Raw genomic sequence first — 23,240 nt, 5'->3', positions numbered from 1 at the left:
GATGTTCTATACTTATTCCGTAAATAAAATCTCTGTCAAATCACTGTGGTGTATGAGAAATAAAACATGCTGCTTTTGGAAAATGATCAACTTCACAGTGGTAGCAGTAACTCCTCTTTGAAATCAGGACACGTCATTAACTTTTATCCAATACTTTGGATCATCATGATTTATTTATGAGGGGGAAAATATAGAGATGTTGAAAGGTTATTAAAATGCACAGAGGCAGAGCGTTACACAGACACACACCCACAAACACAGACACACACTCACGCAAACACACAGTGTATCTCTATGCACAGACAGAGATACCCAGACAGAGAGAGAGCGACAAGAGACGCGCGCAGACAGAGCGACAAGAGACGCGCGCAGACAGAGCGACAAGAGACGCGCGCAGACAGAGCGACAAGAGACGCGCGCAGACAGAGCGACAAGAGACGCGCGCAGACAGAGCGACAAGAGACGCGCGCAGACAGAGCGACAAGAGACGCGCGCAGACAGAGCGACAAGAGACGCGCGCAGACAGAGCGACAAGAGACGCGCGCAGACAGAGCGACAAGAGACGCGCGCAGACAGAGCGACAAGAGACGCGCGCAGACAGAGCGACAAGAGACGCGCGCAGACAGAGCGACAAGAGACGCGCGCAGACAGAGCGACAAGAGACGCGCGCAGACAGAGCGACAAGAGACGCGCGCAGACAGAGCGACAAGAGACGCGCGCAGACAGAGCGACAAGAGACGCGCGCAGACAGAGCGACAAGAGACGCGCGCAGACAGAGCGACAAGAGACGCGCGCAGACAGAGCGACAAGAGACGCGCGCAGACAGAGCGACAAGAGACGCGCGCAGACAGAGCGACAAGAGACGCGCGCAGACAGAGCGACAAGAGACGCGCGCAGACAGAGCATGAGAGAGACACCAAGACACACCGAGAAAGACACTCAGAGCAAGAGAGAGAGAGAGAGAGCGAGAGAGAGACATTGTTTCTGTGCTCCAGAAATCTCACAAAAGACATTTCTCTTTCTTTGTCTATTAGCAGTTTTACAACAGACCAAGAACTGATCTCAATAAATATGACTACATGAAATATCTAAACAAAAAACACAACTACAGTCTTAACATTCTTGCTCAAGCTCCTTACCAGGCTTTACGCCAGGCTTCTCATGACCCAGCTGTCCGTGACTGTTGGACCCACACGTGTAAACACTCCCATCATGCATTAGGAACAGCGAGTGCTGCCCGCCGCATGCAACCTCTTTCAGCCCTCTGCCATCGAACATGCAGCAGCTCCGCGGTTCGAACACAGCAGCCTCGGACACTGTGAGACCCAGCTGACCGCAAGCCGCACTGCCCCAGCACAGCATCACCGCTCACACACTGAGAGATGGGTATACAGTAGAAACCGGAGACACACAGGGCGTTGGAGCCTTAGGCTTTGTGGCCCAGCCTTCTCCCCTTTAAGTGGATGACAAGCCTGGAAGGAGAAATTTTGAATAAAACGTTTGCCATATAAACACTCAGAGTAGTTTACAGAATTTAAAATCACAAACAAACAAATGTAACGTGAATGTTCTCACATTCAGGGTGCATCTTCATGCTGACAGGTTTGAGACGTTCATTAAAAATGTAAAGAAATGAAAGGGGAGGGAAAAAAGACTAAATTCTGGATGTAAAAGTCTTTGGTCCATTGGACAAGATAAACACCACAAAGAAATTAGATATTGCAGTGTAAGAGAGGGTTATTAAGATCTGTGAATTACTGTCGGGTTTTTTTTGTTTTGTTTTTTTTGTCTGTTCTGCTGAAATACTTTTCTGCTTTATTTCTGAGGAGATGAACCTTTATAAAGCCCATGCAAATAAAAATAATAGAAATAATAATTCAGTTTGTATGTATTTACAGCATTTAGCGGACACTCTTATCCAGAGTGACTTACTTTTTTTTATTATAATTATTATTAGTATAATAATATAAAATAATATATAATAATATAAAAATATTATTATTATTAATTATTCTATTATTATTTAATTTATAAACAAATTAATAAATTGTAATTTATTATTGTTATTCTTATTATTGTTAGATAATTTATAAATAAATTAATAAATTATAATAATTTATTGTTATTTATTCTTCTTATTTTATTATTATTATTATTATTATTATTATAATTATTATTATGTACTGTAGAAGGGAAATTAAGTGTTAGAATATATTTAATTTTGCTTACTCACCGATTTTGTGTCTCATTTCAAAAGAAATCTCTCTTTTTTATGGTTTGCAATCGTACACATTGAGCAATTCAATAATGATGTAAAGATTGTTAATTATTAATATAATAAATATGATCATAAAAGGAAACAATACAGATGAACACCAGGGTCCAGGGTTCAAGTCTGAGTTTGGCTTACAGTCTCAATGGAGACTCAGTGTGTTCTCATGGGTTTCCTCCACGTCCTCTGGTTTTCTTTCAACTCTCAAAAAACATTTCAGTTGTCAGCTGAACCAGATTAAACCACCCTTAGGTGTGAAGGAGTGTCTGAATGTGTGGATCATGTGGACTTCTGCACTAATCTGGCATCAGATTGTGGGTGTAAACCTGTTTACCTTCCTGGGATTGGCTGAAGAAGACGAATGATGATTGTTGTTGTTAGAATTTGTAACTATATTATTGCTTTGACATGTAATCAGGATAAAGCGATTGCTAGATGATGATGATGATGATGATGATGAAGATGATGATGATGATAGTTAACGAGCCAAGCTGCTAAACTGATGAAACTAGCTAACTAACCCTCATTATCTCTGCCTGGACGGAGAGCAGCAGCTAGTTAGAGGTTTTCAATCCACATTTAACAAATAAATAAACAAAATAAAATAAAACTAGACTCGATATCACTCATGAAGTCAATAACAGCTAGGCTAAGCACCTAGCATAACTAGCAAACACTAGCTGCTAGCCAAATCGCAAGCTAGTTACCATAACAACCTAAAACTATTACGAAATAAGAACAATTTTCAAAAACGACTTACCTTGAAAGGTACATCGCCGTTTCACTTACATAGCAGGTTGTTTTCTGCTCCTCCGTGTGTTATGATAATAACAAGGAAGTTAAAGCTAAGGTTTAATCCCAAATCCAAGTATACGCACTACTTAAGTGCACTATAACGATCCTTTATAACGCCTTCTTGCTCCCTATGTAGTGCACTACATATAGACCGGACGCTGTTTGTAACAACACCATAGTGTTATAATGGGGCGTCACAGGTCACGTGATCGTGTTCACTGTGACAGAGGAGATAAAAGGGCCAAATGCATAATGCATGCTTTATTCCACTTTATTAATATATCAGCATATAAATAAAACACGTCTGAAAGCCTATGGGGACTATTAAAGTTGCATTAGTCTGTTTATTTTTACAACTAGGTTTGTATTTATGTTTAAATAAAAGTGTCATAAAGTTGTTCATAATAGTTCAATATTAATTTGGGGGAAATTCAGGTATATTGGGGCATCAGGCAAATTAGATCAGATACAGTATGTTCTGAGATTATATTTTTAGACCTTTTATTGGATCGGTTTGTAGAAATAACATGGAGTGCGGACAACGATAAGCATGAAGTTTGGGGTTAATAAAAAATAAAGGGCACAGGTTTATAAACCTGCCATGACACATGAGACGTATACAGGGGTGTCCAAACCTATCCAAACAGTTCTGGTGTTGATGCACGTGCCATTCCTAAGTCTATTCGAGCCAAGAACACCTGATTAAACGGTGTCCAACCTTATCCAGAAAGAGCCGGTGTGGGTGCAGGTTTTCATTCCAACCAAGCAGAAGCCACACCAGAGTCTACTAAAAGCCAAGAACAGCTGATTAAACAGGTGGAATCAGGTGTGGCTTCTGCTTGGTTGGAATGAAAACCAACCAAAGATTGGACACCGCTGCTCTAGTTCTTCTTCTCCAACCTTGAACATGTCTTCACGGACCTCGGTTTGAGCACAGGAACATTGTCATGCTGGATCCGGTTCGAATCACTTAGTTCTAGTTAAAGGAAATTGTAACGCTATAGCATAGAAACATTCTAGACAATTGTATGCTTCCTGCTTTATGGTAACAGTTTAGGGAAGCATTATATATAGGTGTGATGCTCAGATGCTCATATACTGTATTGATATGTGACATATACTGTAGTTTCATTACTTAGCTCTAAGAATGCAGCAATTTTAATTTTATTTTACTGTCTTCATATAATATTAATATAAATATTTATTTACTTATAATCCTATTATGCAGCTAAAAATTTTTTTTTTAATGTTATGATTCTTTACTGTAATTTTTACTTAATCTGACGAGATAATCCGAAGCTGTTTGGCTCCCTGATTAGATGTATAGGTCACTATTCTGGGGAATTAAGACTTTTTTTCATTTGTATGTTATAACTAAGCACTTAATCCACTATATTGACAAAGGTTTTGGGACACACACACACACACACACACACACACACACACACTCCCGCTTCTGTAAACATTTGTGAAAGAAAAGGTCACTCTCAGGAGCTCACCGAATTCCAGCATGATACAGTGATAGGTTGCCCCCTGTGCAATTCGTGAAAAGTCTATTCGTGAAATTTCCTCACTATTAAATATTCCACGGTAAACTGTTAGTTGTATTATAAAAAAGAGAAGCATTTGGGAACAATAGCACCTCAGTCATGAAGTGGAAGGCCACATAAAATCATCTACTGTACATCCTGAGGCACACAGTAACGCAGAAGTCACCAACTTTCTTCAGAGTCAATAGCTACAGACCTACAAACTTCATGTAGCCTTCAGATTAGCTCAAGAACAGTGCATAGACAGCTTCACGGAATGGGTTTCCATGGCCAAGCAGCTGCATACAAGCCTTACTTCACTAATGTAAGCAATGCAAGTAAAGAGGGGATTATGGTGTGGGGTTGATTTTAAGGGGTTGGGCTTGGCCACTTACAGTAGTTACAGTAAAAGAAACTCTTAATGCTTCAGTATACCAAGATTTTTTTTTAATTTAATGCTCACAACATTGTGGGAAGGGGGGCACGGTGGCTTAGTGATTAGCACGTTCGCCTCACACCTCCAGGGTTGGGGGTTCGATTCCCGCCTCCGCCTTGTGTGTGTGGAGTTTGCATGTTCTCCCTGTGCCTCGGGGGTTTCCTCCGGGTACTCCGGTTTCCTCCCCCGGTCCAAAGACATGCATGGTAGGTTGATTGGCATCAACACAGGCTCCCCGTGACCCGAGTTCGGATAAAGCGGTAGAAAATGAATGAATGAATGAACTTTGTGGGAAAGGTTTTGGGAAGGCCGCTTCCTGTTCCAACATGACTGTACATCAGTGCACGAAGCAAGGATATACAGTAGATGAGAGCGTTTGGTGTGGAGGATCTTGAATGGCCTGCACAGAGTCTTGCGCTTCTAGAAGAATGGTCAAAAATACCCATAAAACACACTCCTAAAGCTTGTGGAAAGCCTTCGCAGAAGAGTTCAAGCTGTTATAGCTGCAAAGGGTTGGCCAACTCCATATTAAATCATACAGATCAACAATGGGATGACATCAAATTTCATGTGCATGGAAAGGCAGACGTTCCAAAACTTTGGCATTAAAGTGTATGTACAATGAGAGGTAAAAATGTAGTAAATACTTCATAACACTCCAAGTATATACTGTACTGTAGAAGGTTTATGTCTGGTGGATGCCAGCCAGGATCCTGACAATTTCACCCTGTAGACAAGGACTCCATGACGGTGTATCTTTCCTCTTGGATTCAACAGCAGTGTAGCGATGGTTTAGGAAAGAGTAGGAAACTGAAGGCGTAAATGGGAAACTTTATTTTTCCCCTTTCACGTTTTAGAATTTAATTATAGCTACAGCTATTTATAGTCAAATTTCCCTCAGTGACTCTTGTCCTTCTCTCGTTTATTCCTGCAACAGCGAACAGTCATTATATAATACAGGTGTAACATCCTTACCACTCGCTCCCTTTGGCTCCGCCCTCCATTAACAAACTGGCGCTCAACCACACCTCCTCTTCCACATATACAAAGTCAGCATCCTTACAGCATTGAATAAATTTATACACAACATTTTAAAGCAGTTTTGTATCCTTCTGTAAATATTTGTAATTTGTAAAAATTATTGACTCAATGAACACATGAAGCAAGTCACCTTTTTATTTAAGCTTCTCCTGAGATTCATGGATCCATAACCCAAGTCATTAAAGGCAAATCTATAAAATCTTGTATAAAGGATTTAAATAAATAAACTTCTAAATAAATCACTTAAATACATTTACAAAAATCTTTAAAGATTTTAAATATTACAAAACATTTTCATTCACTTTCCAAAAACAAGACATTATTTCAAATAAAATACAAGTAAAGCTCTAATAATATTCCAAAAACCAAAAAGCCTACAGAACAAACCAAAATTCTAAACCAAATGTTTTTCTATTACAAGGAATTTAACGTTTTAGAGACCAGAAAATAACAGAAATACTATACACACATTTTACACTTTCACATACATACAATATGAAAAACTACAAAACTTGGACCCATAAGCAGAAGCCAAACAATAGCATGTCAAAAAATGGAGGCCAAGGCCACAAGTGTAGATTTTATTTGTTAAAGGTAGGGTCTCCTACCTTAGCTCAGGAGTTATTGACTTGGGAAACTCCAATCTGTGAATATGCGGCCAACTTTACTTACGAGGCGCTTTTTTCCTTCTCGATAGGTGAGTAACGTTGGTTTTGCTTTGTTAGACAGAACCAATATATGCCGTCCTTTGCATGATTATGCTTGTGTGTCATTTTTGCTTGTTCATTTATCTGCAATCGTATTGTTCTTCCATTCAGCTATGATAAAGACACATTTCTTTTCATTAATTGCCTGGGTTACGTATGTATGTGTGGGCGGAGCTATCAGTACAGGGGTGGGACCCATTTGGTTTAGGGGCGTGTTTTGTTTTGGTGATTTTATATGTCAACATTGGCTTTCAAACATCGGAGACTCTACCTTTAACAAGTACCTGGATGCAACTATGGATATACATAAAGTAGCACACATACTGTATGACAAACATAACATGGCAGCAGCAGCAACACAAAAACAATAAAATGCAACAAAAATACAACAACAAAAAGATGCACAGAAACCAGAGCTTAAATAGTGGAGCTTATTAGTAACATAGAGTAAGTGTGAATGAATAAAACATTATTAGTAACACATGGATATGTGATATGCTTGGGCTGATGGGTAATGTAGTTCATGTAGCCATAAAAAAAAAAAACCAAAATATGAAAAACTGCCTTACAAACGCATATATATCACAACACACAACACAGTGGGACTTAAAACAAGAAGAAAACTTGAACTGTGAAGGAAGTAAACACAGGTTTACTGAAGACACAGTTCTCATTGCACACAAGCAGTCACCTAAGCTTAAAGGCTGTGACTTGGGTTAGGGTTAGTGTTAACTTTGACTTTTTATACCTGACCTACACACCACACTTTTACGCTTGTCCAAAAACTTCACAATAAGTGATGGCGTGAATTAGTTTTTCTCGAAGTATTTGGATGTTGCTGTAGTTTGGAAGATACAAAATTCCGAAACAGGTCTGAGCCCAAGGGAAACGGTCATCTGCATCGTCATAGCTCTGTCTCACTATTTTCAACTGAAGTTTAGAGAGTCCTTCTAATGGCAAGCGATCTGTCCCATAGACGAAGGCTGGAAAAAATGGTTAAAGAGCTTGAAAAAGCATCACAGAATCCAAAACATGGGCACATTCTTCTTACAGACTATAAGTGTAAAATGCTTCATGTAAACACCTTAATCGATCTGATGAAGCACAAGTACTGTACTGTATAAACAAATCTGAGTGAATTCATTTGACATAAATGTGCTCATAGATAAGATAAGAGATACTTCGTTTTTGTCACTGAATTGTCATTGAACAATACAATGAAATTTAGTGTGCCAATTTTCAGAGCAATCAGCAAGCAGGACATTTAAACAAAACATTTATGAAATGAATTAAGAGAAAGAAATAATTAAGAATAACAACAAAAGGTCCAGTGTAAAATATTTAAAAAAGTATATACTATATGTAAATAATAATGAACATAAGATCAGCAAGAAGTAAATATCTTACTTCTTGAGAATTCAAGAAACAAAACCTAAAACAAAAACCTAAAACTCTGTGAACAAACATTATATATTAATTTTTAGTTGTATGCTTCATTACCAATGATTTTCTTCTTCTTATACTTTCTTACAGGGAATCATCTGATTCCATATAGCTCTATCCTCGGCATCCTCTACTCTCACAACAATTACCTTCATGTACCTTCATTACCTTCTGTCTCTAACCCATACAGCGTAGCTGCTCTCACTACTGTCTTGTACACCTTTCCTTTAATTCTTGCTGACATGCTTTTGTCACACAACACTGCTGACAATTTTCTCCACCCACTCCAACCTGCCTGCACTCGACTCTTCACCTCTTTTCCACACTCCCCGTCGCACTGCACGGATGATCCAAAATACTTAAACTCCTGCACCTTCTTGACCTCAGCCCCCTTTAACCTCACTGTTCTACTTCCCTCCCTCTCGTTGAAACACATGTATTCTGTCTTACTTATCAACATTTCCAGGTGTTCTTCCACCTGTTCTCTACTCCCACTACAGATCACAATGTCAACAGCAAACATCATTGTCCATGGAGATTCCTGTCTGACTTCATCTGTCAACCTGTCCATCACCATAGCAAACAAGAAGGGACTCAAAGCCGATCCTTGATGTAGCCCCACCTCCACCTTGAACTCCCCTGTCTGACCTGCAGTACTTCTCACTGCTGTCATTCTCCTCACATTCATATCTTGAAGTACTCTGATGTTCCGTACAGTACCATACTGTAGCTCCTCTTATGGCACCCTGTCATACGCTTTCTACGCCTAACTTTCTTGTAGCAAAAATTGCATCAGTAAGCAAAAATTGCATCAGTAAGCAAAAATTGCATCAGTAAGCAAAAATTGCATCAGTAGCAAAAGTTGCTTGATGCTTTTCTCATAATAAAAAAGTTCTAGAGCATAATTAGAGACGTTTCTCATAATAAAGTGTCATCGGGGTCTAAAAAAGAGAAATTTTTTTCCTTGAATGACAGCATTATTATAAGTGTTGAACTTACTCAGAAACATCTTCTGGTGTTCTTCATCCAGCTCAAAGAAGACAGACCAGAAGTTCTGGATGAGTTCATCTGAATCTTCACAAAGTTTATATGTGACACCCTTATATTAAGAAAATAAAGAACATATAAATATATATCATTTCTGCTGTGAATCGCAAAACAATATAAACTGTGTGAAGTATTTAAATGGTTTGTACTTTTTGGAGCTCTTTCCACTCATATTTGGATGTGCCGTAGAGTAAGTCTCTGAGCTCTTCAGGCTTGAAAATCTTCCAAAACTGAAAGGGGTTTCCACGGGAAAAACCCCTTTTAAACGCTCTAAACTGATTCTTCACAGACTTGTTGAAAACAAAGTCAACGTACAAGTCTACGTATTTATTCCTGTAGAAGAAGAGAATATGTTAATATGTGATTTAAACAAGCACAGAAACAGCTATATTCAATGGATTCTCCTATATTTAGCTACAGTGGTGTGAAAAAGTGTTGGCCCCCTTCCTGATTTTAAATTTTTTTGCATGTTTGTCACACTTATACATAAGTAAGCAAAACATGGCATTTTTAAATAAAAGTTCTTATTATTAAGGGAAAATAAAACCCAAACCCACATGGCCCTGTGTGAAAAACTATTTGCCCCCTTCCTGTTAAAACATAACTGCGGTTTATCACACCTGAGTTAAATTTCTCTAGCCACACCCAGGCCTGATTACTGCCATACCTGTTCACAATCAAGAAATCACTGAAATAAGACCTGACTGACAAAGTGAAGTAGACCAAAAGATCCTCAAATGCTACACATCATGCTAAGATCCAAAGAAATTCAGTTACAAATGAGAAATAAAGTAATCAAGATTAATTAGTCCGGAAAGGGTTTTCTAATTAATGGAAAAGCCATTTCTGAAGCAATGGGACTTCAGTGAACCACTATGAGAGACATTATCCACAAATGGCGAATACATGGAACAGTGGTGAACCTTCCCAGGAGTGGCTGGCTGAACACAATTACCTCAAGAGCGCAGCGACGTCTCATCCAAGATGTCACAAAAGACCACACAACAACATCCAAAGAACTGCAGGCCTCACTTACTTCAGTTAAGGTCAGTGTTCATGACTCCACCATAAGAAAAAGTGTTGGACAAAAGAATTGGGCAGTGGTGGCTCAACTGGTTAAGGCTCTGGGTTGTTGATCGGAGGATCAGGGTTCAAGGCGCAGCATTGCCAAGCTGCCACTGTTGGGCCCTTGAGCAAGGCCCTCAACCCTCTCTGCTCCAGGGGTGCTGATTCATAGCTGCCCCTGCACTCTGACCCCAACCTCCTCAGTTGGGGTATGTGAAGAAAAGAATTCCACTGTGCTGTAATGTATATGTGGTGATAATAAAGGCTAAAGAGACTGGGCAAAAATGGCCTTTTTGGAAGGTGTGTGTCCCATTCAGTGTTGTAATGTAACGGAGTACAAATACTTCATTACTGTACTTAAGTAGAAATTTCACGTATCTGTACTTTACTTCGCTATTTAAATTTATGTCAACTTTCACTTTTACTCCACTACATTTCCTAGATAAAATGTATACTTTTACTCCGTTATATTTCCATGAAGCATCTTCGTTACTCGTTACTACAAAATAAAATCAGAAGAAATGTGTGTGACTGCAATAAATGAGGTTTGGTGAATCACTGCTCCTAGATTGCATTGCGCACGTCCGCACGCTCTACGGAGAAGCTCAGGCACGCGCAGCGTGCACGCCCAGTCAGAGCTGGAGGCATTTATCTATAACGTTAATCGGCTGAAAGCCGCAAATACGGCAACCAAAAGCAGTGAAATTTCACTATTCTTATTACCAGAGTTGATAACACAAACAAAATATTAATGCAAACAATCCATTTAATACTAAATAAAAATAATATTTATTGATTTGGTCTTTGTCTTGTGATTTTTTTTTTATTATTAATGACTGCATTCATTGGACACACTGTTAGTAGAGAATGCATACATACATGAACTGATTTGATTCAAGATTGGCATCATTACATCATGCATAAAATTTTGGTGTCCACTTTAATAATACCATAACTTTTGGCTTACTATGTAGTCATATAATATATAATATAAAACCGCCCCTGCTCTTATGTCTACCGAAAATTACTGAAATTTTACTTTTTACTTTTACTTCAAATATTTAAGTACATTAAATATCAGAAAATGATTTTTGATACTTAAGTACAGTAAATATCAGATACTTTAAGACTTTTACTTGAGTAATATTCTAAAAGGTAACTTTCACTTCTACTAAGGTCTTTTTCTAGTACGATACTTTTACTCAAGTATTGCTTTCTAGTACTTTATACAACACTGGTCCCATTACATCTGGCGTAAAAGTAACACTTCATTTCAGACATTATATATATTATAACAACAGTAAAATATGGTGGTGGTAGTGCGATGGTCTGGGGCTGTTTTGCTGCTTCTTGACATGGAAGAATTGCTTTGATATATGGAACTATCAATTTTGCCAAAAAATCATGAAGGACTTGGGTTCTGTAGCCGGACAATGATCCAAAACACACCAGTTTCTGACAGTTGTAGGCTGACTGGCATCTTAAAGTTGTCCATAGTGTATGAATGGGTGTGATAGACTGGCAACCTGTACAGACAGCAATTGTACCATGCCTTGGGCCTTGAGTCTCCACGGATAGGCCCCAGGTTCCCTGCAGCCCACATTCTAGTCAGCTCGATCCACTCTGGGCCTTCTTCGCTTACTTAAAGGTGCCACACGTATTTCATTACTTTTGTGGTAATGTCTGAAGTTTACCATGGACTCTGTAACATTTTTTTGTGGAAAAAATGCCTTGGTTACCTTGTTTCAAACCTTCTAGTGTGGTATAGAAAGCCTGCATTAAGACTCAGCTCGATTTGCGCCAGTTCTCATGAATATTCAAATGAGCTATGCTGCTTGGCTCCGATTGGCTAACCGCTAGGATATGAGAGCATGACTATTCATTCACCCAGCGCAAAAAGTAGCCTAGGCTAGAGGAAATTTGTTTACAATCACCTTGAATTGCGGCAGAATGGCTTCTTCACAAGCCCATTGACGTTCAGTCATCCTTGCTGTATAGGAAACTCACTGAGCTACACGGATTCTGGGAGCGCGGTCTCAAGTGGGAGAGCTCATGAATAGTAATGAGCTCAATCATTACTACGTCACACTGAGCAGCTTTTCCAACTGACCTGATTTCTCCCCTTATTTCTTTTAAGTGGCTAGAACTGACCGGGGAGGTAACAGTTCATTTTCAAATTCACAACACAACACAAACACATATGGACCTAACACATATCAAAAAATACAAGTAAAAACGGTTTTGTGTGGAAGGGCACCTTTAATAACAACAGCTATGTATCAGGAGCCCAGTAACCAAAGCTCAGGACTGAAGTAGAGTTGCAAGATAGCAATACTTCTTGCTGCTCTTCCCTAACCAGTGGGAGATTATATAAAAGTTTTAACTGTTGGCGCTGCATGTAAAAGGTAGGGAAATGGGAATATATGCTATAATAACATAAATTCATGGACAAAGTGGTTATACTGTATACCTGTTAGCTTTTGTGACTGGGATTTCTGCTCCATTTGGGATGAGCTCTTTTCCTCTCACCTGAAAGAAAATGACCACATTCACACAATACAGGAACCATTTACCTTTCAAATGTCCTGTAAATTCCATGTAATTAATCTTACTGTAAAATCCAAATCGAGGAGCTCCACAACATCCTCGTCTTCAGCCAGCAAGTTTTTTAGACTTCTGTATTGGGGTAAACAAGATACTTAGTTTTTCCCAGTCTATTATAAATTTATGGTGAGTATTTGTTAAAAAAAAACATGGTTCTCAACCTGGCCTCCACTGGTGACAGCTCCTCGAGATCCTTGAAAGTTGGTCTGATGTTCAACAGCTTCTTAAACAGTGCCACCGGGAAGCCAATGTACATAAAATTGTGGTTATAAAAGGCCAGTCCACAGATGACACCAATGTTGAACAATTCCTCCTGACTGGAATCTGAATCCTACAATGAATTATTTAAAAATCAGATAACATTAACAGTCTTTTATTGATTGTCTCACCAAAGATTACCAAAAATTCACTTCCACTTACATCAGCAGAGAACCAGAAGTATCCTGAGTCCTCGGACGCTTGAATTACACTGGAATCTTTTGCTATTTTCTTCCCAAGCAAGGTGAAGTATTCAGCGCTCAAAGCCCCGTAATCAATCCCATCCTCTAGAGCAAATTTCACCTTTCAGCAAGAGAAAAATGTTAATTAAATGAAGGATTTTTTTTATGTAATACAGTAATACAATATAGTAACCACATCATCTTAAACAAACCTTTAAAGGGAAAGAAAAATCATGTCCGTTCATTTTCAGGTACACAATTGTGTCATCCAGCACTGTTTCTCTGTTCACACACAGTGTGTTTGCAAAGAGATGAACCGGCGAATGTTCCGAATGTTGTACTTGTAAAGACTTAATACAAACAAAATAGTTACACACAGGACAGATGGGAAAAAGTTTTTACTTTTATGCCAAATGATTTAGTCTACTTACATGAAACACAAAGCATTTACTTCTGATGTTAAGGACAAAAGGGTAATTTTTAATCCTTTCTAGTGCTTTCTAAAAAAAAGGGAGAAAAGAAAAATCATAAATATTCTGGATATCTAAATTTATCATAATGTACAAATACCATAAAGACCATGACTGCATACCCAAATGAAGATTACCCAAATATTTAGCAAATCATCATCACTGTCGAACCAAGACGTCTGCAAAGGTAGCTGGACAGCAAATAGAGACAGAGGTAGAGATGAGGGTTGAGATTTCATATCAGCCAAAAAACAAAAATTATATGAACATACATAATTATGTCGCTTTGTAGAAGCCAACATTCTGATTTCCTATTTAAGCTTAGACAAAAATTTATAAAGCGTAACGCCTCCTAGGGCTTTCGAGCCACATGCACCAAATTCGGATATGTTGTAGACCCTGGTCTGAAGTTTGTTGCTATTAATTTTCTAAGCGATCCGAGTTCCGGTACTTCAAAGTGGCCTTTTTTCCCATTGACTCCCATTATAAACTTTGGAGGTTTATAATTCGGCGAGCTTTCAAACTATCTACACCAAACTCGGCCAGCTCCTTTAGGGTGATACTCTGAACAAACTTTTAAATAGGTGTACCGACTGAACTTCCGGTTGTCCCGCAGCCCCGCCCCCAAAATATGCAAAATCAAAAAACTTTTTACAACATGGACATGTGACATATCAAAAGACTCAGAACAATGAGGGGAACTTCCTCACGGGTATTCTGATGACGTCACATGGTTGTCTCCACTTGCCTCCAAATGTTTTGGCACCCTAGCGCTCCACTAGATTTCACAAGATTTATGTCCACTTGCCTCCAAAAGTAACACTGTCCCTTATGTCCACTTGCCTCCAAAAAGCACCGGCCTTTGTGAATACTTGCCTCGTCAAAGCCAACATCAAAGTTTGTCGCGACGAACTTTACAAATCTAGTTAAGAAGTTGTCTTGTATCCTAACACATGTTTCAGATTCATTCAGATTCATTGCAACTTTTATTGGGGATTGTTCCATTGATTCTGTGACATATTATTTTGGTCGTTTCTGGTTTATAGAAATGAGTAAAAATCTGGTTTTATATTAATCAATAATAAATTATTTACAATCCTTTAGGCTTTTAGAAACTTTAAACAAATCTTCATGCTCATCTTATCCAACTGCTTTTAAGCTGATTCATATAAAATAAGCTGAATTTCAAAATACCAATATGAAAAGTTGGAGTAACTTCACCACTTACCCGGTCAAACAAATCACAGACGTCCTTGATAATGAAGTAACCCTCAGTCAGCTGGACAATTCTCTGACTGTTAATCTGCGTGACATTTAGATTCTAGTTGTGTTACTCATTATTATATTATTGTTATGACATATTAAATCACACCCCCAGATTTTCTGTCTAAAAAATAAGAAGAGAAAACTTCAGTTCTTACGTTGTATAGCTTCTGCAGAACCTTCAGCACAGGCTCTAGTTTAGTCCAGTGGTTACATTTTCTGTTGATCATCAGTGACAGGATGTGAGAGCACACTGAGTGAAACATCTTCACCAGAGTCCTGTAGTAGTTGTAGGGCAGTGTGGTCCACAGGCTGTCTGAATCAAAATAAGCACACAAAATGAGCTGCTGGGGATACGATATAAATATTAGCTGAATATTTGCAAGGTACCGATTTAGAGTTTAAATAAGGAATAGCACTCAATATTGTTAAACATACAGTATGTACACTGGTCGGCGCTGTTTCTGTTTATTGTCTTTTGTGTATTGTCTTGTAATTTTTTTGTATTTTGTCCTGCACTGTCTTGTCTGTCTTGTTTATCTTGTCCTGCACTGTTTGCACCAGGTTGCACAGATGCACTTTATGTATCTAGGACTAACTTCTCTAAGTCCTTATAGCTCTGTCTTTGTTATATGTAGCACCATAATCCTGGAGAAAGGTTGTCTCATTTCACTGTGTTCTGCAACAGCTGTATATGGTTGAAACGACAATAAAAGCTTCTTGACTTGACTTGACTTGACTCTTGACTTAAAACTCTTGGGGTGTGCTGTTAAAGACACAAAACCACATCCCCACTCCAAACCACATACAGTACATACAGAGGTTTCAATAACCTGATCCTCTTGTAGCACAGAAAATGTATTTTATCCATGTATAGTTACACATACACATATGCTAAATGATTCATTGAATTAATTGATGAATGCAAATGACTGCTAGGGTTTTATAAAGCGTACATACTCAAGACATCCATTGACTCAGGCTCCAGTTTTAAGATTGTAGACCCCAGCAAGATAGTGAGTTTTTTGCCACGATCTTGTTTTTTCAGCACTCTGAGGAGCTCGGGTAGTACAAGGTAAACCCTAAGAGCCTCCGCACCAGCAGCAGTGGAGCCCAGAGAGGGCAGAAGATGATGCTCTACAGTATTCTCGACCTACGAAGAAATCACATTTATAAGGTTTCAGCCAAATACATACAAAGAATATTAAAAAAAACATTTCTTATCACTAACAGAACCCATGACATACCAGTGACAGAACTCTGTCATTTTTGGCCAGCTTCTCAAAAGCAAGACGAGCCAATGATAAATCCAGCCCGGACATGCGTACTGATGTTTTGTAATGTTTGTCATTGCTAATGATAAAAAAGTCACATGTTTCTGTGATTAATAAACTAATGAATATGGACTAATGTGAACATGAATGTATTTTTCCATATTTGTACCTTTTGTCAATGAAACTACCATTGATGAATGATGCTGAGGAGAATATTTTCTTGATTTCCCTACAACACAAAGGTACAATATGATCAATAACTGGTTAGCAAACATTTCATCTACCAAATAAACTGTATTATGGCTCATTTATAATTTTGCATTGCAGCATGTTTGCATTTCTGTGTCCTGACGCAGAGACAAGGTTTACAGGGAGGCGAAGTGCTTATTGTATGCTGTATTGTGTTCCACAACGCTTTCAGGAGAAAGCTGAAAGCTGCTATTCCTATAGAGCTACTTTGCTTCAATCTGTGATATTGGAATTTAATTCAACATATAAAGGTGGGGTGCACGTTCTTTGAAAAATGCTTCAGAAAACTGAGTCGGGCCAACAAACAAAACAAACGTGTAGCCAATGAGCAGAAAGGGGCGTGTCTTGTCAATATGCAGCGGAGAGAATGTTCAGTGTGCATGTCTGATATTAGCTGAAAGCGATTTAAACATTGACATTGCGGATAAAAACTAAAAGCGAAGAAAGGCTTACGATAAGGCAAGAAGCAGGAACCATGTTAATATAGGATCAGCTTTCCAGTGCTGGAGAGAACTAAACGTCTTCCAGGTGAAACGGAGATAAATCTTTCACGGTACAACACACAGTACTACAAAAACACATTTGTATTACCATAGTATTACTCATTGAGTACATTTATTGATAAAAAATATCCCCTCAGCCAGCTGCCCCAGTAGGTTCCACTATAATAGTTGCTTGGGTTAATGTATGTGTGGGGCGGAGCTATCAAAACAGGGGTGGGACCCATTTGGGTTAGGGGCGTGTTTGTTTTGGTGATTTCAAATGTCAACATTGGCTTTCAAACATCGTGCACCCCACCTTTAACGTTCGGCAAATTGCGATTCAATTTTAAAATCTGGTTTTTCAAATCTCTCGTTTATACCTTTGGATTTTTTTCCATACTTTTGGGTTACAGTCTGAAATCCAGCGGTCAATAATTTCATCCTCCAGCATTGCTTGTCCATTGCATGAGCTCTGATTTGACCTTGCTTGAACACCATCCTTTAATAAACAAAAACATTCCAAAGACAATAAAAAATCATAGCTTTCATTAAATAAGCTTTTTTTTTCTTTTTACACAAGAGTTATATGAATATTACTCACCTTTTTAGATATAAATAGGACAGAAAGATTCCCTCCAGCATTAATTTTCCTAATCTGATCAGAGCTATATTCTGATAAAAAATACAAAAATGCTCTGAATTACACATCTGTAATGACCAGTTAATATTAACTAAAGTAAATACATTTAGCTGTTTTTAAACATATGCTAATAGTGGACTGACCTGGTGGCAGCTGGACAGGAAGTGGCACACACTGATTGGATCTCTGTCCATTTCCCAGCTGTGCTTGTTCTCCACATCCAAATGAGTAGATGGTGTTTGAGGATTCAACAAGTGCCAGAGTGTGATGCCTTGAATTCAAGAGAACAACTTTAAAAGGAGCTACTGCTATAAGATCTAATTAAAATAAGATGGACATAAGATGGACATACATAAGATGGGCTGTTACCACCACGCTGTTTTATTTCCCTTATACAACAGCAGTTTGCCAAATCTAGACATTTTATTCCATTTTAGCTTACATATTCAGAGCAAGTTAAGAGTTTTTCATTTGTCACTTGGCTGTAATGTTACTGAGAAATTAGAAAGCCTTAAAGTCACAGCAAAGTGCTGACACAGGAGACTCCTTCCATAAATGGTAACTTCAAGTCAAGTAGCTGTTATTGTCATTTCAACCATATATAGCTGTTGCAGTACACAGTGAATTTTTTAATTTTTTTCAGAAAAATGTAAGGGTATCCTCATGGGTAAAGTGTGTTATAGTTTAGGATGTCAGGAGTTCAATCCCCAGCATTTACATTTACGCCATTTGGCATATGCTCTTTTCTAGAGCAATTTACATGTATCTTGTTTATACAGCTGACCAATTGAGGGCTAAGGGCCTTGCTCAGGGGCCCAGCAGTGGCAGTTTGGTGGCCCTGGGATTCAAACTCATGACCATTTCTTGTGAAATGTACAATTCTGTACCTTTCAGTATTGTTAGGTTGCATATTAGAGAAAGATACTTACTGTCCACAGGCAATTTGGGACAATTTGGACCCCCAGAATTCAGCAACTACACGAGGCTGATGTTCATCTCTGAGTGAGTTATGTCCCAGCTGCCCATAACGTCCTGATCCAAATGTCAACATCAGTCCACCCTAAAAATGTAGATAAATTATTTCAACCACTTTTTAATTTGAAATGCATTCACTATTTGAATTCGCATGAAGACACCAACAAAGGGCGACAAGCACACAACTGATTTTAAACTGTTCGGTTTTAATGCAAAGTTCTAAAAAAATTTTTTTACCTGAATTTCAATCTTTTTTGATTATTGCTGAGCAAATTGTCTCATGAGATATTGGTACACTTGGTGTATACATCCACAGCGTACAGTATATTGCCTTACATTGTCATTGACACGGGGATAAAAACGGACCCAAATGCAGGATAGCTAACATAAACTTAAAAATCACAAAACAGAGACTAGAACAAGACGACAACGACAGACAACAGAGGATTCCACACTGCTCAAGGCAACGCGGCTCAACTAAATACTAATAACAATCAGACACATGAGGAACAGGTGTGCAGAGGCAGGGAGGAAGAGACAAGGGCGGGGCAGACACGTGACACAGAACATAAACAAAAGCACGTGGCCAAAGTCCGGGCTGAGTCCTGACATACATGAGTATTCACCTGTGATAGCTACTAAATCTAGTCTACTGTTTGCAAAGTACTAGCAAAGTGTCAGCGACGCAGGGATAAAAACAGAATTTAATTAAAATTAATTAAAATTAAAATTGAATTTAACAGAATTTTAAACAGGATTTAATAACTTAAAAAACATGAAACAGGGACACAGACTAGGACACAGACTAGACAACAGATGACATAACAGACAACGTCAGACAACATCAGAGGATTCTGCGCTGCTTGAGGCAACGCGGCTCAAATAAATACTAATAACAATTAGTCACATGAGGAACAGGTGTGCAGAGACGTGGAGGAAGAGACAAGGGCGGGGCAGACACGTGAACACCGAACATAACAAAAGCACGTGGCCAAAGTCTGGGCTGGATCCTGACACAAAGAGTCTTGCTAGTAGCATGATCACTGAATATCTAGCACAGCACACACAATGAATGCCAAGATGGTGGAACGAGGTGGAACGAGTCACAAACGACATGTGAAGACCTACCTCTTCATGAAACACTTAAACTAGCTCTTATATTTAAAAAAATGAACAAAATTTGAGGTTGATGGTATCTACAAACACTTTTGTACGTCGATCTGGTTAAGGGAGTCTTCCAAATGCCGTAAATGTAAATGAAAATGTAAATGTGTTCCCTGAAGAGAAAGTCTTTACAACAGTTTCTAGTTAGTTGGTAAAATGCCATGCGTGTTAATGAAGTGTTAACCTTTGTTAGAACAGCAGTATGATGCTCTCCACATGAGATGAACACGGTCTTCTTCAGGTTCAAGCTCTTTACACAAACAGGGACATGTCTATCTGTGAGAACATATTAAGACCAGAGTTACAGTGCTCATTCTGACAGAGCTGAGCTTATAGTGCATAGACGGTAAAGTCGGTACCGTCTCTGTCTCCCAGACCAAGCTGCCCAGCACAGTTCCTTCCCCAACCGAACACGGCTCCGGAGAGAGACAGGGCGAAGCTGTGGTCTCCTCCAGCGCTGATCTGAGTCAGTGGTATCCCACACAGAGTCTCGAGGAGCTGAGGAGAATGAAAGCTCTGACTCTTGTTCCCCAGACCCAGCTGTCCGCTCGAATTCTGACCCCATGTGAACAACTGACCATCTGACAGGATGGGATTGAGGTTCAGTGACAAATATGAATAGTCCTGCTGTCAACTTGTTAAAAGACCTTGATAATTAGTTACTTAGCTTCAGGCAGACGTGTTAGCATGTGTAAGATAGAATTTAAAAGAAAAGACAGAATTCGCTGTTAGGTTTTATTCAACTTTCAAAAAAAAATGCATTTACGGATATGATATTTACGGATGAAGTCTCCAGTCTCAGTGCTTTTTAACAGTCACTAGGTTTTCCAGCTTGGGAAAGACTTCAGAAACATAATCAGTTCTTTTTAATTTCTTTATAAACAGATTTTTTTAACACTCACAAAATGTTGTATGTACTAATGGGTTTGATTTTCTGATTTTGTTTCCAAATCTCAAGCTCATTTCACGCAGATTCAGATTCTAACTCTTTGCTCAGTGTATTTAAGCAGTACTGAAGATTTGTTTATTATTATTATTTCTTATGATTAGAAATAGTTTGCAGATTTTCATGTTTCTGTCTTTACTAGTTGACCCTTTTTCTAATTCTAGACCATCTTGTGATTTTAATTTAGTTCAATTTTCCACAATATTAAATGTAACTATTCTCTGATAACTAATCACAATGATAACTAATGTGCTGTTGCATGGCACCGGCATATCTGTGACTATTTTCCTGTAACAACATGACCAGATATATATGATTATTTACATAGAAAATATATGTTCTGCATGTTCTGGCAAATATGCACCACTTTATTAACATGACATATAATGCCGTTTGGCAGACGTTCCTTTACGGCACCTAAACCCAGTCTGCAATTATTCCTTTATTTAGTTATGGGCTTTAAAGGGGAAAAACATTAGTGTAACTATACATACCTTCTGTCAGAGCGATTGAGTGATAGTTTCCACATGCAACTTGCACAATGTGTCTGCTAGATAAGCTGCCCAATGTCCTGCTCAAGAAAAACCAGCAAACAATAAATGAAGATTAATTTAATACAATTAGATAAGAATTTCTCTCAGATGAACCACATTGGAAATCTGACCCACCTGGGTATGGTGCTTTGATCTGAACAGTTCCATTCATTCACCATTCCTGTCTCAGTCACAGTTAAAACATGCTTCTTTCCGCTGCTCAGTAATTTAATTCGATCCTTCTTCAAAGTTATTCCTAAAAAACATAAACATTGTTGTTTTTGGTTTTGTATTTTTTCTGCCTTTTTTTTTTTTTTTTTAACAATGCTTGCCATTGTCTTTTTCAATAAACCATTGATTTTCTTTTCTTTTCTTTTTCTTTTTTGCCTTTCGTTGTATTACATTGCACTGTGCATCTTATTTCACAACAATTTGTCCGTTATTGCAGTTGGCAAGGCAAGGCAAGGCAAGGCAAGTTTATTTGTATAGCACATTTCATACACAGAGGTCATTCAAAGTGCTTTACATAGAAATTAGAAAACAGTTTATAAGAGAGAAAAAAAAATATATGTAAAAATAAGAGACATACGATAAAATCATAATAAAAACAAAGAACAATTAAAGAAAATAAATGTGATTTCAATAAAAACAGTTTAAAATATGTTAAAAAGAATAAAACAGGAGTAACAGTGATTAGGATAAAAAGTGCAGTCATTGTGAAGCAGCACATTGCTCATTTAGTAAATGCAGAGTTAAATCAGATGTGTTTTTAATCTTGATTTAAAAGTGTCTACTGTTGAAGCACATCTGATCTCTTCAGATTTTTTTTAATAAAAGAATTTGGTATTCGGTAGCGCTTGGCTTTTACGCATGGTGGTTTTTATCAGCCTGGTTGTTGCCAGTGAGATTGTAATGTTTACAGGGCAATAATGAGGATATGAACTCACGCTTTTGAGACGTGACTACGGTGACTTTCCCATCCGTGTCCCCGAGGAACGCCGCGAGCCCCTCACTCATGGACACATCCGTGATTCTCGTCGCGCGTAAAATGTCACCAGACGCATTATCTTTGCTCCGATGTGTCGAGTCATTTTCTGTCGAATTCAGTTTGCCCCAATAAAGCATTCTCACAGGATGTGCAAATGTCCTCTTTGTAACAGTGTCCCAGTTCCAACTGATACGGAAAGCATGAGAAAGCGAATTTAAAGCGATAAAATGAAACTTAAGAGGCCAGATGAATTGAAACCGAAACTCGTCTCTCTATCCTATAGGAAATAGTTATCAGTGCTAAACTAAATACACCCAGTGTCTGGCATTCAGCAGTTTGCCTTTATAAAGTAATCTCATGTGTACACTTCATACTACTTTGGCTAGACTGTTCCATTAATCTATCCATAATCTAACCTGAGTCTATCCCAGGGTCTCAGGGTACAAAGTGGGAACACACACACACTTACACGCCTATTCACACGGACAATTTAGAGATGCCAATCAGCCAACAAACCATGTATTTGGATTGGAGGAAACAGGAGCATCTAGAGAGAACTCTAGAAGAACAGAGAGAACACACAAACACACAGGGTGGTGGCAGGGATCAAACTCCTGACCCCAACACACCAAAATTTAGTAATATAAGTCTTGGTTTGTCACATACACATGACAGCACAGTGATTTTTTTTTTTTCCTTTGCCTTTCACAGCTACAGTAGGGTCAGAGCACAGGGTCGGCCACGATCCAGAGCCCCTGGAGCAGAGAGGGTTAAGAGCTCTGTTCAAAGGCCCAACACTGACAGCTTATTGCAGGGTGTGCAATTTCTGTAACATTTAGCATTTTATTTTGTCTTAAAACATGGTCTATTAGGCTGA

General features: G+C 38.6%; 2 protein-coding genes across 3 annotated transcripts in view; both read right to left on the bottom strand.

Annotated features, from left to right (window-relative positions):
• The window catches only part of LOC132847621 (probable E3 ubiquitin-protein ligase HERC3), a 40,708-nt gene extending 37,550 nt beyond the window's left edge, over nt 1-3,158 (bottom strand). For both annotated transcript variants that reach the window (XM_060873084.1, XM_060873085.1), the window contains exons 1-2: nt 3,033-3,158; nt 1,140-1,472 (exon numbers count right to left, since the gene is read on the bottom strand). In XM_060873084.1, coding sequence (XP_060729067.1) covers nt 1,140-1,362 — 223 coding nt within the window. In that variant the 5' untranslated portion in view covers nt 1,363-1,472; nt 3,033-3,158. The remainder of the gene's footprint in view (nt 1-1,139; nt 1,473-3,032) is intronic.
• A 3,036-nt stretch (nt 3,159-6,194) lies between these two features.
• Nucleotides 6,195-22,727, bottom strand: LOC132846807 (probable E3 ubiquitin-protein ligase HERC4). Its single transcript, XM_060871523.1, has 24 exons — nt 22,323-22,727; nt 21,511-21,631; nt 21,337-21,413; nt 20,256-20,477; nt 20,081-20,172; nt 18,687-18,817; nt 17,901-18,028; nt 17,719-17,789; nt 17,498-17,616; nt 16,556-16,615; nt 16,360-16,465; nt 16,073-16,265; nt 15,271-15,428; nt 15,078-15,152; nt 13,972-14,040; nt 13,790-13,879; nt 13,592-13,729; nt 13,360-13,500; nt 13,101-13,270; nt 12,948-13,011; nt 12,806-12,864; nt 9,420-9,603; nt 9,223-9,322; nt 6,195-7,763 (listed from the first exon to the last, which is right to left on the bottom strand). Exons 1-24 carry the CDS (start codon nt 22,498-22,500, stop codon nt 7,549-7,551), a joined length of 2,961 nt encoding a protein of 986 aa, XP_060727506.1. The 5' UTR covers nt 22,501-22,727; the 3' UTR covers nt 6,195-7,548.
• Between the last annotated feature and the right edge of the window lie 513 nt (nt 22,728-23,240).

The sequence above is a fragment of the Tachysurus vachellii genome, chromosome 6 (genome assembly GCF_030014155.1).
Source record: "Tachysurus vachellii isolate PV-2020 chromosome 6, HZAU_Pvac_v1, whole genome shotgun sequence".
Classification (NCBI taxonomy): Eukaryota; Metazoa; Chordata; class Actinopteri; order Siluriformes; family Bagridae; genus Tachysurus; species Tachysurus vachellii.
Note: the sequence above shows the minus strand (reverse complement) of the source record. Positions and strands in the feature narration are given on the sequence as shown.